The sequence below is a fragment of the Myotis daubentonii genome, chromosome 9 (genome assembly GCF_963259705.1).
Source record: "Myotis daubentonii chromosome 9, mMyoDau2.1, whole genome shotgun sequence".
Classification (NCBI taxonomy): Eukaryota; Metazoa; Chordata; class Mammalia; order Chiroptera; family Vespertilionidae; genus Myotis; species Myotis daubentonii.
Window position 1 is genome coordinate 48,482,122 of NC_081848.1, and position 16,496 is coordinate 48,498,617.

General features: G+C 47.5%; 1 protein-coding gene across 4 annotated transcripts in view; it reads right to left on the minus strand.

The window, feature by feature from the left end:
• The window catches only part of SCUBE2 (signal peptide, CUB domain and EGF like domain containing 2), a 68,546-nt gene extending 60,955 nt beyond the window's left edge, over positions 1-7,591 (minus strand). For 2 of the 4 annotated variants that reach the window (XM_059708838.1, XM_059708837.1), the window contains exons 1-2: positions 7,400-7,591; positions 6,027-6,149 (exon numbers count right to left, since the gene is read on the minus strand). In XM_059708838.1, coding sequence (XP_059564821.1) covers positions 6,027-6,149; positions 7,400-7,520 — 244 coding nt within the window. In that variant the 5' untranslated portion in view covers positions 7,521-7,591. The remainder of the gene's footprint in view (positions 1-6,026; positions 6,150-7,399) is intronic. The other 2 variants (XM_059708841.1, XM_059708839.1) reach the window with 2 other exon arrangements.
• Between the last annotated feature and the right edge of the window lie 8,905 nt (positions 7,592-16,496).

Here is a 16,496-nt window from a genome sequence, read left to right on the forward strand (position 1 = left end):
CCAGCCTGTCTCGCTCAGTCCCAATCAGCTGGACCCCAGCAGCAAGCTAACCTACCGGTTGGAACGTCTGCCCCCTGGTGGTCAGTGCATGTCATAGTGACTGGTCAACCAGTCGACTGTCTGCCCCCTGGTGGTCAGTGCACATCATAGCAAGTGGTTGAGCAGCCTTAGCATATCATTAGCATATTACGCTTTGATTGGTTGAACGGCCAACCAGATGACCAGACACTTAGCATATTAGGCTTTTATTATATAGGATGTCCAGAAAAGGCAACTTTATAGAGACAGAAAATAGTGGTTGCCTGGAGTTGGAGCTGGGAACAAGGAGCTGGGCATATGGGCATGAGAGACCTGATTGAGATGAGAAAATGTGTGAAAACTATATTATGTAATGGTTGCATAACTCAGCTAATTTACCCAAAATCATTAATTTGTAAACTTACTTAGAATTGGTGGATTTTATGGTATGTAAATTATAGTAAGAAAGTAGTTAAAAATAAAATACAGATTTGTGTAAAAGAAATATAGGAAGGCTAAACCAGAAACTACAGAGATGGTGACCCACAGTCTGTGGGAAAAGGGGTGGAGTGAAGGAGGAATGGGAACAGAGTAACAGGAATAGGAGGAGGGAATAAGTCTTCTCTGAATCTTTGTATAGCTTTGACTCTCAGAACCCTAGTGATGTTTTACATATTACCCAAGAAGCAGGGGTGGGGGTGACGTGAGGGATAAAAAATGGAATACAAATAGGGGGGAACAAACGAAAATACTGTATTATGAATGAACTAGAGGCCCAGTGCACGATTAAATCGTGCGTGTAGGGTCCCCTACACCTACCCTGCCATCAGGGACACGTCTGCCGCCCCATGACACCTTGCACGCTTTGCAGACACTGCCGGCACCCCAAGACACTCCACCAACACCCCGCAATGCTCCTTGGATGCTGCCAGTGCCCCACAACACTCTGGGACACTGCCAGCACCCCGTGACGCTCCACGGACGTTGTCAGTGCCCTGCGATTTTCTGCCAACGCTGCCAGTCCCCCGGGGGGTGGGGGTGGGAAGTGGGGAGTGGGGGAGGGCCTGAGAGGTGCTCCATGCACCTCCTGGTGACCAGTTGTTTGGTCATTAAGGCATTAGGGCGTGACGGTGTTATGGCCACAGGCCTTTTATAATATAGATAATAGAACCACACTGAAGAGAATGGGGAAGAAAAGCACTAGCCTAAGTCACTTTGAAAAACAATTATCTTGATTGGCTGATGTAAGGTTAAAAACAAAAACAGCTGTATAGCCCTAACTAGTTTGGCTCAGTGGATAGAGCATTGGCCTGTGGACTGAAGGGTCCCAGGTTCGATTCTGGTCAAGGGCATGTACCTTGGTTGCGGGCACATCCCCAGTGGGGGTATGCAGGAGGCAGCTGATCGATGTTTCTCTCTCATTAATGCTTCCAACTCTCTATCCCTCTCCCTTCCTCTCTGAAAAAAATCAAGAAAATATATATTTTTTTAAAAAGTAAAAAACAACAACAAAAAACAGCTGTATAAAAGACTGTCCTCTAATTACTAAACCTGTTTTACTCACAGGGTTAGAGATTGGCAATTCTTTAAATACTTAATTTGTATACTAGAATTGAACAAACTAGGGTTGGTAAATATATTTCAGATAATAAGAGCCAAGTTTCTCACCGTTGGAGAAAAAAAAGTTATGAATAAGCGAAAAAGGAGGTTAGAATAAATCTTGTAGTATTGCTTTGGATTCCAAAGTATCAGTGTAACTCACTGTTACACACACACACACACACACACACACACACACAAAAGAGATAGATATAAAACATGAATAGTCGCCGAAACCGGTTTGGCTCAGTGGATAGAGCGTCGGCCTGCGGACTGAAGGGTCCCGGGTTCGATTCCGGTCAGGGGCATGTGCCTGGGTTGCGGGCACATCCCCAGTGGGAGATGTGCAGGAGGCGGCTGATCGATGTTTCTCTCTCATCGATGTTTCTAACTCTCTATCTCTCTCCCTTCCTCTCTGTAAAAGATCAATAAAATATATTAAAAAAAAAAACATTAATAGTCTGGCTGGTGTTGCTCAGTGGTTGAGTGTCAACCCATGAACCAGGAGGTCACGGCTCAATTCCTGGTCAGGGTACATGCCCGGGTTGTAGGCTTGATCCCCAGTAGGGGGCGTGCAGGAGGCAGCCAATTAATGCTTGCCTCTCATCATTGATGTTTCTATCTCTCTCTCTCTCCCTTCTGCTCTCTGAAATCAATAAAAACATGTCTTTAAAAAAATTAATAGAGATGTGTGTATGCGTGGACTAATAAACATACATATATTTTCTAGCTCTGTCCACTGAGAAGACCCAGGCGTAATCACCCCAGTAACAATGAAAACAGCAAACATCCAGATCTTGGTTTCTATACACCATTTTTCAATAAAAGGAATCAGGGCACCTAGGAGAAGTGGTTGATTCCAGGGCTGGGGTGGGGGAAAATAGAAGATAAGTTTGGAGCATTTTGCAGTGCCAGAAAATTAGGAATTTCTCATAAAATGATGGGGGCATGTAAAAATGACACAGGAGACAATGTGATGGAGCTCCTAATAGCTAAAGCTGAAACAATTTGAGCCAAAAATAAGTAACAAAACATCTATATATATAAAAGCCTAAGTGACTGAATGACCGGTCAACCGGTTGCTGTGACACTCACTGACCACCCGGGGGCAGACACTCAATGCAGGAGTCTCCCCCTGGTGGTCAGTGTATTCCCACAGCCAACCTCCTGCGGTCCCTCCCCCCAGTGGCTGGCCAACCTCCCGTAACCCCTCCCCCAGGCTGGCTGCCACCCGCCCCCCCCATCGCCCCGATCACCGGCCAGGCCAAGGGACCCCACCCGTGCATGAATTCATGCACAGGGCCTCTAGTAATTAAATAAAAACCCACGAGTACATACTGGCATAAATACATAAACATAGAAATCAATGCATACATGAATAGTAGAGAAGGAATCTTCCTTATAGAAGAATACCAATGTAATAGGTGTATAAGGAACAATGGAAATACAAAATTACCAAGAGGCACACATCACAGTAATAATTGTTGCAGGCAAGGTCCACAGTTGGATGCTAAAATCCATGGACAACGATTTGAGAAGAAACAAAATATTAGCATAAGCTGAAAGTAATAGGCCCAAGACATGTGTCTATTAAAAGAAAAAATCCTAAGTTTGCAGTGGAGAAACCCAGAATATACCATCTTCATCAGGTGATCAGTGGTTGCCATTGCGAGCCCTCCATGTGATGCACAGCAGCACTTCTGCAGCAGCCTTGTCGAGGTTTCGCTGTGGTATTACTACAAATGGATAACCACATTCTTATCATGAGAAACACAGAAACTGCAGAGATGGTGACCCACAGTGTGTGGGGAAAGGGGTGGAGTGAAGGAGGAATGGGAACAGGGCAATAGGAATAGGAGGAGGGAATAACTCTTTTCAATTCCTGCCATATCAATGCTTATCATGAGGAAATATAAGGCAAACAAAAGAACTGAACTGTACTCATCAATTGTCCGTGACAGGAAAGACTGAGGGACTGTCATAGGCTGGAGGAGACAGAGAGACAACAGATAAATGTCATGTGGGACTTTGAGCTGGATCCTGGGACGGGAGTGGAAGGGGTCAGGGGAGAAGAACGTTTAAAGAAAAAAGGTGGAATGTGAATAAGGTCTACAGTTTGGTTAATATTGTGGAGATGTTAATTTCCTGGTTTTGATACTGTATTGTATTTATCTGACTTGTTAATATTTGGGTAAGATAAATGAAGGGCACATGTGAGTTCTGCACTATTTTTGCAAAATTTCTGAAGCCTAAAATAATTTCTAAGTAAAAATTTTTTAAAAAAATACAGCTCCTATTCATAGTTCAAGTTTAGATTCACTTTTGTTAAACTTAAATCAGTTCCCTAAACTGAAAATAAGGACCATATACTGATTACTGACCACTGAAACATCCCCTCCCTGAAGCCTGAGATAAAAGCAAAGATCATTTAGAATAAAAAACTTAATGAAAAGATTTTTAGATACTTTAAGCCAACTTATGAATCACCTTATTTAAAAAAGACTTTTCAGGGCCCATACTTTCACATCTCCAACATTTGGGCAGAAGAAACTTTGTGGAGGATAAAATCCTGTCCACTCTGAGTAAACCCAGTTATCACCCTTGAACTTAGGAGCAAATGATACTGTGGGTTGGACCCAAGAGACTTAAAAACTAATAAGCCAAGAAACACACATAAAAGAGTTACATCTTTAAATCCTTGCAGTCCTTCTCCTTCCAGACTCCTCTACCAAGAAGTCCAAACTCAACAGGACGTCCTGACTCACTACGTTTATACATATTGCAAGTATTCCAAGAGCGTACTCCTAGGGTTTTGGTTTAAAATAAAAAGAATATATGCTCTATGTTAATGGTGATTACCTGTGGATACATTTTCTGTGTGTTGCTTTTTTGTTGTTGTTTTGTGTGTGTGTGTGTGTGTTGCTTAACTTTTTATAACCCTAATCATATATTATGTTAAAAAGCAATTTAAGTACATAAGAGCAACAATGCCAGCAAATCATTTGCTATTTTAAACTCAATAGTAGACTTTTCAACTCTAAACTGTTAGCAATTCAATTTTATTTGTGACTATAACCCAACAGCTAAGAATAAGGAAACCCTTGCCACCTGTCATTTGACATCATTTACTAAATAAGCACTTTATCCAGAAGCAGCCATGGCCTGGTTCCTGCCCCCGGAGAGGACACAGTGACCCGAGGACACAGTGAAAAAGTGAACACACCCGCCCCCCCAAGCAGGGTACCAACACGTGTGAGTTCTAATACTGTCAATAAAATATTTAAGATGGTGAGGGTGTGGTATGGAGGAACAGACAGACAGATGTGTCAGGGAGAGGTAGCTTTTTGGCTTCCCGTGATGTATGGCAGTTAGAGAGATGGTTGTCTGTCTCTGGGAAAATATAAATTTGAAGACACAGAAGGGCTTTATGGATGGACCACCCACCCGACTTGCTATGCACCTGACCAGGCGCATGCCTCCTCTGATGGAAGAGACAGGAGTTTTGCTCCTCAGCGAAAAGGAGACCATAAATATTAGGATTTCTCACCCAACCAAAGAGGGACACTGCGAAGCTGAGTGAATAGAAGAGATGTGGGGCCGGGGCCAGGGCTCGAGTGGAGATCTGACTTTGTTTCACCTGCGGGCTAATAGTGCGATCATAGCCACAAGTCCCTTTCCCAACTCCCCTGGGCCTCAGTATTCTCATCTGTAAAATGAAGGGTGGGGTTGGCTCAGAGCTCCCTGAAAAGCCCTGCCCGCTCCAACATGCTATGATTTCCATCCCCGGGAACGCCTCCTCCTGTGAGGGTCCAGCCTCCAGCTGGTTCTGAACTTCAGAGTTCATGACACAGAGCCAACCCCCAGGGGCCAAGAGCTCAAAGTGGCAGAGTCCAGACCTCCAGCTCCCAGATCTGGAGCTCTACGGGATCCTTCCGTACACATCTTTCCAGCGTGAACTTGCAGCTCCAAAAGAGGCAGACCCTGGGTGTAGCTCTCAAGCATGGTGGATCACAACACCAAGCCGCCCAGAGCCATGGACGAGGCGGAGCTTCAGAGCCTGCCGGGGAGGGCAGGGCCCTGGCACTCACACTCCCAGAGAAGGCGCAAGCCGCTGAGGGGAGAGCGGGATCTGCTGCTCTGGCTAGCACAGCCTCCTGACTTTCTGCCCCCAAACTGAGTGGCACCAAAAGATACTAAAACGCCTCTTTTCCTTGGTAGAAGCTAGCCACGTAAAACTGCATGATCAGCTCGGGGGAAGGCCTGCTGTCCCCAGTCCCTGAAGGATGAGAGGGGGGGATGTGACTCAGGGGAAGGGGCAGGACTTTTACCATCATGAGTGGCCACTATAAGAGCTGAGTAGGTAGGGAGCTTCCCCTGCTGGCCCACCCACCACGGTCCGAGACACTTACCCTCACACTGCCTGCCCTCCCCTTGGTAGCCAGGCTTGCAGGAGCACTTGTAGGAGGTGAGTGTGTTCTGACACAGGGCGTTAGTGTGGCAGTCATCCAGCCCTTGGGCACACTCGTCCACATCTGCAAAAGAGCACAGCAGCTCCTGGCCAGGTGCCCTAAGCCCTGTGTGCTCTGACCCTGGCCCCTCTCTGGCACCATCTCCCACCAGCCCACCCGCCTTCGCTCTTCACCAGCTAAACGGCTCAGGAGCCCCTGGGATGAACCATACCATTTCCGATACAGTTCCAGGCACAGCCTGATCCTTCTGACTGGAATACTCCCCAACCTTTCTATGCGCCTTCAAGACTCAGCTCTGATGCACCCCCTCCAGGAAGCCTACCAGGACCCCCGAGGGGAGGGGAGGTGTCTCCCAAGATATGCTCCCCCATGTTTGTCTCCTTTCGTTGCACATAGCAGGCAGATCTGTCACTGTTTTCTTGCTTGTCTCCCCATCTTGATTACAGATTGGGCCCGCGTCCCCTTGCCTGGAAGGGGTGTGGGCAATAGTAAATGCCTACACGGGTGATCGAGTAGGCACACCAGCTCTGAGAAGCAAGCGGTGTCTGTCAGCTTTCTCTCCGGGTATGTTGCAGGGGGAAGGCGGGCCTGGGCTCTGAGCGCACGGGGTCTGAGCTCCCAGATGGTGCAAAGAGGGAATGGTACCCACCCCCTTCACCACTGCTCGCCCTCTCAACCTGGACACAGGCCTTGGCAGAAGTATTTCCTGGTTGACATCACTCCAGGACGTTCATTAAAAACAAAAGTTTTGAAAGTATTTCCAGTTCGGTTAATGAAGACTGTCCAGAATCCTTATCTACCGGCCCCACAGCCAGGCTGCGTCCAGGATTCCGGGATCCTCCCACAGCGGCTGCTCCGCACATAGAAGATCCGGGAGGCGACCCGAATCCCCCGGAGAGCGCCCGGCCCCGGAGGGAGCAGGAGCAGAGCTGCCGCGAGGGAATGAGGTGCCCTGGCCGCGGCGCCCCGTGTCCCCGTCTGGGCGAGGAGGAGCTGGACCCTGAGACCCCGATGCCCTGCTCCCTGCTCGGCAGGGGAGTCTGACCCGCAGGCTCTCTCCAGGGGCCGGGAGGCGGGGACCCTGACGGAACTGTCATCAGCCCCGGGTCCGAGGCCGGCCCTGGGCCTCCAGCCCCCGCGGTCCTGGCGCCTTGGCCTGGCCCAGGGGTGCGGGCCCCAGGGGAGCGGGGGCCACGTGAAGCTCCGCAGCCCAGTCCGGGGCCCGCCGCTCGGGGCGAGCCGCTGGGGAACCCCGGACCCCCTTCCCGCGCCCGCCCCGCCGGCCAGGTGCGCCCCTGCGGCCGGACACTCACCCTCGGGCGGCGCCGGGACGTGGCCCGGGCCGGGCAGCACCGCCGCCCGTAGCAGCAGCGGCAGCAGCAGCGGCAGCAGCGCCCGGGCCGCCCCGGGGCAGCCGCGGCCCGAGACCCCCATGGAAGGCGCGGCGGCTGCGGGCAGAGGCGGCGGCGCGGGCGGCGGCGAGGCAGCGGCTGCGGAGGTGTGTGCGGGCGCCCCGCCGCCGCGCGCTGACACCCGCCTGGCCCCGCCCGGCCCGAGCCCCGGCCTCATTTTCACACGGTCCTCCCCTCCTGGCCCCTTCCCTCCCCCCTCGATCTCGGGCGCAGGGGGCGCGGCCACGGTGGCCCGAGGGTGGCTGTCAGCCTGCGGGCGGGCCTGGGATGGGGGGGACCGCCCCCTGGCCCGGGACCAAACCCGCTGCCCCCTCACTCCCACCCCGCTCGGTCTCAGCCTCCTGCCCCGCCTGTGTGCGGTGTCCTACAACTTGGCCCGGCCGCCCTTGGGAGGACAAACAGCCTTCTACCCTGAACCGCTCGGACACGGGGCACCCAGAAAGTGTCCTGGGGACCCCAAAGCCACCTTCGGGGCTTCCCCGCCTCTCCACTCGGGAGGGGCAAGGGCGGGGGGATGGGGAGATCCCACACACGCTGACACTCAGGAGCGCTCAGTGAAGAGGGTGGCCCCAGTCCCTGCTCACCTGACATCCTCTGCCCCTTTCTCCGCTCCACCCTCTGCTGCCGCCCCACGCACTCCCAAGGCAGCGGCCCACCTGCCCCACCGTGGGGCATCCCGAGACTGTCTCTCAGGGACACGCCTGGGCCAGAATCACAGCAGACAATGCCCACGTCACTGAAAACCAGTTAAATCTCTCTTCGGGGCGTCTAAAAGGTGAAGGGGAAGGGGGCTAGGAGTCAAGGGTGAGCCACTAGGGACAAGCCTCAGCCCCAGCTCCGCCTGGGGCACACGAGGCGTCTGACCACCTGACCTCTTAAACCGCAGGTCTGGCCCCTGCCACACAGGGAGTGCCTGCCGCCTGGCCCTCCACACACGACAGCCTTCTAAGGCAGCGGTTCTCAACCTGTGGGTCGCGACCCCTTTGGGGGTCGAACGGCCCTTTCACAGGGGTCGCCTAAGACCATCCTGCATATCAGATATTTACATTACGATTCATAACAATAGCAACATTACAGTTATGAAGTAGCAACGAAAATAATTTTATGGTTGGGTAACAACACGAGGAACTGTACTTAAAGGGCCAGAAGGTTGAGAACCACTGTTAAGGGCACACACTGCGCGGGCCCTCCCGCACCACCCTGGGCACAGAAGACTGCCTCCCCCTGCGCTCAGCATCACTCCAGGGAGAGATGTAGCAGCAATTCCCAGATGCGACAAACACCATACTCAGGATGTTCATGTTCTTAGAGCGTCTCTGTATTTATTAAATTTTCTCCTGTACACACACACACATATACATGTGCATTTGTGTGTATCTATATGTATGTCTATACCTGTGTCTGTCTATATCTATTCATTCCTTTGATTAAATAAATTAATTAAATAAAGAAACATCACAAAAAATCCCCGCCTAGCTCATGCACAAAAGCATCTTCCTAGGGTCCATCCTCCCAGGGTTCCCCCCTCTGCACCCCTCCTCTGCGGTCCTTGCCCCTCCCATGCCCATGGTGCCCAGGCTGAGTCTGCCTCTCTGGGCCTTCGTTGCTCATGCCGCTGCCTGGTGGAGAACCTGAGAAAATAACTGTTCTGTGTTGTTTTCTTTTTGACCTTTTCATCCCCAGTGAAGGCAGGCAGGTTGCATCGCTTGTTCTGTCTTTCGCCCCTCCCTCCCACCCCCTTTTGTGTGGTGCGGGCAGAGACACTCCGCTTTTTCTAGGCGTAAGGGTGGATTTTACACATTTGTAAATCTTCACTTAGGGAAACGTCCCCTCTGCCTTTGTCTTTGTGTCCTTAATGGTAGCCATAAATTACTGCCCTCTTTTCTCTTCGTTGCATCAGGCTTCATTGCTTTTGAAATGATCAAAGTTATTTTCTTTTAAAATCCAGCTAGAAACTGCCCATTGTGTGGCATGGAGCTCTTTAGCTCCAGTCAAAGCATATAAATACATAAAGCTGCCTGTTAAACCCTACGGGAGCCTCCTCCAGCCCCTGTGCCTGCTAAAGAAATAAGACATGTGCTGTTCTTTCCCTTCACCGTTTCCCCGAGTTTATATTTCAGTTAAGAATACAAATGAATAATGATAAGACCCAGTGCTTTTTTGCCTAAGAGGGTCCGTTTTTGTTATGTTTCCTGGAAAAGTTCACCGCGGGCACAGATCTTTAAAACTGCTCTGGATTCTGGTTTGTTTGCCCCAACCTTCACACGAATGTGCTTTCAGCTGGGTGCTCCCAGAGTCCTGGGCAACCTTCCTGACACTTCAGATTAAAGCCAAGATGGCTCACAACTGGGAATTCCCATAGAGAAAGGCTCCAGGGGAAATTTGTGTTCAAATGTCAATGTTTCAGTGTTCCGATGTCAGGAGGGGCTCTGTGGGCCATGCACTAGCTGCTGTCTGCCCTCTATTGTCCAGCTGAGGTCCCCACAAACGTTGAGAGGCCACAGGCACTGCCCCTGGACTGAGGCTGTGAAACAGGCTGGAGGGGAGAGGCAGCCCAGCCAGCAGCCCCGCCTCATTGGTGTGCGCTTCTGACACCAGATTGTTGAGACGGAGAATCCTGGATGCCCCTGACTGTGAATGGCTAGTTTAAGCTCAGTGTTCATAGGACACTTTTCAACGGCCATCTTCCTGACTCCTCAGCAGCCTCTGGAAACTCCTTTTAGAAAATGTCCCTCCCCTGAGTTTTTACTACAGCAGGCAAGCTCCTGGTTTTCTTCCTACCTCTCAGGAAAAGCCTTCTTTAAAAAAAAAATATTGATTTCAGAGAGGAAGGGAGAAGGAGAGAGACACAGAAACATCAAAGATGAGAGAGAATAATTGATCAATTGTCTCCCACATGCCCCCACACTGGAGATCAAGCCCATAACCCAGGCATGTGGCCAGACCAGGAATCCAACTGTGACCTCCTGATTCATAGGTTGATGCTCAACCACTGAGCCACACCGGCCAGGCAAGAAAAGCCTTCTTGATCATCTTCTTGGGATCCCCTTTTCACACCCTCTTCCCCATGGTTCACTCATTCCCCAGATTCCAGAATAGAAATGCCCAGTTTAGATCTCTCCCCTTAGCTTCAGTCCTGTACCTCCAATTGCCTGCTGGCTACTACCACCTCACAGGTCCCTCAGATTGACTCTGTTCAAAAGGGAGCTCATCTTCCTCAAACCTGTTCCTTCTCAATGCTCTCTCTCTCTTAGAGAAGTCCACCTCCATTCTGCCATCACCAACTCAGAGACCTGGCAGGCATCCTGAACTTCATCCTCTCCCCACCACCTCCAAACAATCACATCAACTTCTTACCATCTCTCAAAACCATCCTCTTCCTCCACACGAGCTGCCTGAGCTCAGGGCCGCATCATCCCTCACCTGGTCTGTTGCCCTTGGTCATGGTTCCTTACTGGTCTCCCTGTCTAGCATCTCACCCCCTTTCTGTGCATCTTCCACAGTGGCTGCCAAAGTGAGATGTAAATTTCATACCATTCCCAGTCTTCCTTGGGCTAAAGTCAAAAGTCCCTTGATATAACCACTCTGGAGAACTGTTGGGTTGTATCTACTATAGCAAAACATGCCTAACCACTTCTAGGTATATACCCCAGAGAAATTAGTGCATATGTGCACCAAAGAAATGTACAAGAATGTTCATAATAGCTATGTTCACACTAGCACGGAACTGGAAACAACCCTAATGTCCACCAAACTACAGAACGCATGAACAAATTGTGGAATAGTCATTCAATGGAATACCACGGAGCAATAGAACGATCAAACTCTGAAACAAGCAACATGGAGGCATTTCATGATCATTACACTGAGTGAAAGAAACCAGATACAAAAGGGTACATATTGTATAATTTCACTTCTGTGGAATGTAAGAGTAGGTAGAACTAATTCACAGCAATAGAATCCAAAATAGTAGTTCCCTATGGGGATGGGTATTGACTGGGAAGGAGCATGAAGGAACCTTTGGAATGCTGGAAATGTTCTGCTAGGTCTGGGTGTATATGGATGTGCACATATATAAAAATTTGTTGAGATGTTGGCTGAAGATTATTCACCTTATGCACTTTATTGTGTATCTTTTTAAGATATTTTTATTGATTTCAGAAAGGAAAGGGAGAGACAGAAACATTAATGATGAGAATCATTGATCAGTTGCTTCCTGCATGCCCCCTATTGGGGATCAAGCCTGAAATCCAGGCATGTTCCTTGACCAGGAATCGAACCATGACTTCCTGGTTCATAGGTCAACGCTCAATCACTGAGCCACCCCGGCCAGCCGGGCATAAGTGTTTTACTTCAATAAATAAGTTGAAACAAGAGCTGCCTAGCCAAAGACCTTTATGATTCAATCCCATTTTACCTTTCTCACTTCTCTCTTATAAGCTCTGTTCCAGTAACATCAAATTACTTGTATGAGGAGCTTGTCACTTTCCCCCTTATACGTTTTTTCTTTTACACATGTTGCTCCCTTTGCCTGAAAGATATGAAGTCTGTCTCAATAACTATTTGAATAAATGAAGTGCAACATCTTGATTACCCCAAGGAAAAAGGTGTTTGCTGAGAAGCCTCCAAAAAACAATGAGCTACGGGTGAAATACTCGAGTCTGCAGATGAGCAGATCCTGAGGACTAACGCAGGAAGGAAAACCCACCTGCTCTTGCACACACATTAATTTCTTCTCCATAGGGGCTTTCACGTCTCCTGGAAAACTTTTTCAATATGTCTGAACTGGATGTGAGGTAGTAAATGTTTTGGTTATTTACCCTATCTGTTCCCTCCTCCTTCCTAACAGATATTCATTCCTCCCTGAGGCAGTCCGGTTCCTAGGAGAGAAGCTGCACAACCTTCAACTTCAGGCTTTGGAATTGGCTTCAGACAGTATCTTTCATTCCATTCCCCTTGCAACAGACACTGGTTCAAGATAAGCATTTGACAATGTTCCTTCCAATCAGAGTGAATCTTGGGCCCTTTGTTTGAAAGGCTGGAATGGAGGGGTTCTCTGTTCTTCCTGTGATGTTATTGTGGAGAATGAGAAACAGGGACAGCCTTCTTGATACCAAGGGGAAGGGGGAAAGCCAAGAGAAACACTGAAACACCAACCCGAAGACACGCCCCACCTCAGCACCTCGTGATATGTGCCAATACACGTCCTTATTTTTTAATTGATCCTTTTTTACATTTATATTTTATTTTTACTTTTTAAAATTGTGGTAAAATATATGTAACATAAAAATTACCACTTTAACCATTTTAAAGTGTAAAATTTAGTGGCATTAAGTATATCCATATTGTATAACCATTGCCGCAATTCACCTCTAGATCTTTTTTCATCTTGCAAAACTGAAACTCTACTCATTAAATAATAATTGCTCACTCCCCATCCCACTCCTGGCAGCCACCATTCTACTTTCTGTTTCTGTGAATTTGACTACTCTAAGTACTTCCTCGTATGAATGGAATCATATAGTTTTTGTAGCTGGCTTATTTCATGTAGCATGATGTCTTCAACATTCATCCATATTGTAGCATGTGTCAGAATTTCCTTTATTTTTTAAGGCTGAATAATATTCCATTGTATTGTATACCACATTTTGTTTATCCATTCATCTGTTGATGGATTGCTTCCACCCTTTGGCTATCATGAGTAATACTGCTATAAACATGGGTGTATAAATATTTGTGCCTCTGCTTTCAATTCTTTTTAGTATTTACCAAGGAGTGGATGTGTTGGATCATATGGTAATTCTATTTTTAATTTTTCCAGGGAGGGCAATACTATTTACCATAGCAGCAGTGTTATTTTACACTCCCACCAGCAATGCACTAGCATTCTAATTTCTTCAGATATTCACCAACACTTATTTCCTGGCTTGGGTGTTTTTTGTTTGCTTGCTTGCTTTTTAATAATAGCCATCCTAATGAATGTGAAATGGTATCTCACCTTGGTTTTTTGAATTGGGTTTTCTGCTATTTACAGCCAAAAATGTTCCTATCCAGTTCCACATAATCCTCCATTAAACTTTGAGTAGTAAGTGGTCCTCTGAGTGAGGTGGGAGAAAGACAGGTGGATAGGGTTGAATCCTACTCAATGCCAAGACCTCTGGCATCAGATCCTCCTTCTTAACTACTGCTCCATATAGCTCGTATGTGTGCCAGACACTGCTAGGCACTGTGGGAAATACAAGATAAATTTGAGGCAAAGACTACCTCAAAAAGTTTACAGCCAGCAGAAAAGATATATAATAAGTATTCATTCTCAACACCACTTCCAAAATATGCATATAACAATTTTTGTTTTAAAACCTTTGGTGCTCCCCTTTCTTTCTATGAAGCAAACATATAATTAATACCAAAACTTTATAATATTGTACACAAAAAAGCAAATATAGATCAATATCAGTTATGACCATAATTAAAAACCCTAAACAAAAAAATTAATCAGAATTCAGGGTCATAATTAAGTGGGATACATTTCAGAATGCAAGATTAATTTAATAGTAAACATAACATCCAGAAATAGTCACAAAATCATACATAGATACAGATTCTCCGAGATGGCAGTGTAAGTAAATGCCTGTACTCACCGCCTCCTGCAACCACATCAAAATTACAACTAAAATACAGAATGACCATCATCCAGAACTGCTGGATGGAAGTCTTACAACTAAAGAGGTAAAGAAGACAGCACACTGAGACTAGTAGGAAGTGTGGCGGTGTGGAATGGGCTGGTCTCTGTGGAGGCTGCTAGGAGGAAGAAGGGGTCCCAGCCCCACACCAGCCCCCAGCCCAGGGCCCCAGAGCTGGGGAAAGACGTCCCTACAGGCAGTAAGAACTACAGACTGTAAAAACCAGTGCAGACTGGGGCTCAGTGACACAGAGGCTGCTGGAGGTCCAGCTGTTCCTTTTAAAAGGCCAGTAACATGAACTGAACTTACAAGGTCCCACTTCCTCTGAGCTCCAGCACCAGGGCAAGGCTCTGGGGAAACACAGACACATACGAGGAGGAACTGGATTATCTGGCATCAGGGCAGAAACTCAGGGTGGCTTTCTCCCAGAGGGAGGTGCTTGCAGGGATCATTGTTCCTATGTTGTGACCTCCCCAGTTGCAAGGCTGACTGGCAGCCATTTCTGTTTGCTCTACCCTGGTGATTCCCTAAGACCCTGCCTCATCCAATTTACAACCCCACCCAAGCTGTGTGCAGCAGCTTTTGCAAATGAATAGCCTTTTCTTACTCAGGATAAAATCTCTCAAATAAGCTGCAGCTGAGTTAGGGAGCTCCAAACCTGTCAATAAAAGGCCAAGACCCAGCACCAGCACCAGCCTGCCTTGCTTCATAGCTAGGCCTCATCTGGGCACTTCAAATACAAAGAGGAGGAATTTGTAGATCTCTCTGTAGCTCCTGCTGGGTGGTCCCAGGCAGTGGCTGACTTTGCACCTCCCAGGAGACTCAAGAGTTAGTGTACCTGGTGACCAGTGTCAGACCATACCAGATTACAACTCTACACATCCATCTATAAGCGACACACTCAAGGGGCTGACTCAGTGAGCATCAAAGCCCCACTGAAGCAAATCCTGATCCATAGGGGTGTCTCCTGCACAGCAGCTCTCCCACTGTAGTTGCAGCTGGTCCTCACAGCCAATTGGCCTGGAGGTCAATTCCTCCCAGTGACACCAATAGCAATCAAGTCTCAACTACAACAAGATTGTGCTCACAGCTCACAAAGGGGTGCACCTAGAGCTCCCCACTCAGGTGACTGGGGAGTTCTGAGCTACTGGGCCCTATAGAACACCTACCACACACGGCCACTCTACCAACTCAAGGAGACATAGAAGTTCTACCCAATACATAGCAACAAACACAGGGAAGCAGCCAAAATGTGGAGACAGGGAGGTATGAAAGAAATGGGAGAGAGCAGACTACTGGATATAGAGTTCAAAACCACGGTTATAAGATTACTCAAGAATCTTCTAGAAACCTCTAAAAAAATGGAAAAGGACCAGTTAGAAATTAAGCATACACTGACTGAAATAAAGAATAATATACAGGGATTTGACAGTGGAGTGAAGGATTCTAAGAATCAAATCAACAATTTGAAATATGAGGAAGCAAAAAACACCCAACAAGAGGAGGAAAAAGAAAAAAGAATCCAATAATATAAGGATGGTGTAAGAAGCCTCTCAGACAACTTCAAGCGTACCAACATCTGCATTGTGGGGGTACCAGAGGAGGAGAGAGAGCAAGATATTGAGGACTTGTTTGAAGAAATAATGACAGAAAACTTCTCCTACTTGGTGAAAGAAATAGACTTACAAGTCTAGGAAGTACAGAGAGTCCCAAACAAGAGGAACCCAAAGAGGACCACACCAAGACACATCATAATTAAAATGCCAAGGGATAAAGACAAAGAGAGAATCTTCAAAGCAGCAAGATAAAAGCAGTTAGTTACCTACAGGGGAATGCCCATACGACTGTCAGCTGATTTCTCAACAGAAACTATACAGGCCAGAAGGCAGTGGCAAGAAATATTCAAAGTGATGAATAGCAAGGAATACTCTACCCAGCAAAGCACTCATTTAGAATTGAAGGCCAGATAAAGAGTTTCACAGACAAGAAAAAGCTAAAAGAGTTCATCACCACTAAACCAGTATTATATGAAATGTTGAAGGGTATTCTTTAAGAAGAGGAAGAAGAAGAAAAGGAAAAGGATAAAAAATATGAACAACAAAATGGAAACAAATACAGACCTTCAACAATTGAATCTAAAAATCAAAATAAACGAATAAGAAATCTAATGAACAGAATAAACTGGTGGATAAAATAGAATCATAGGCATGGAAATGGAACAGACTGACAATTCTCAGAGGGAAGGAGGGCGGGGGGGGGGGAGGGGGCGGGAAGAGTTAAACAAAGATCTTATATGCATATATGCATTACTTATG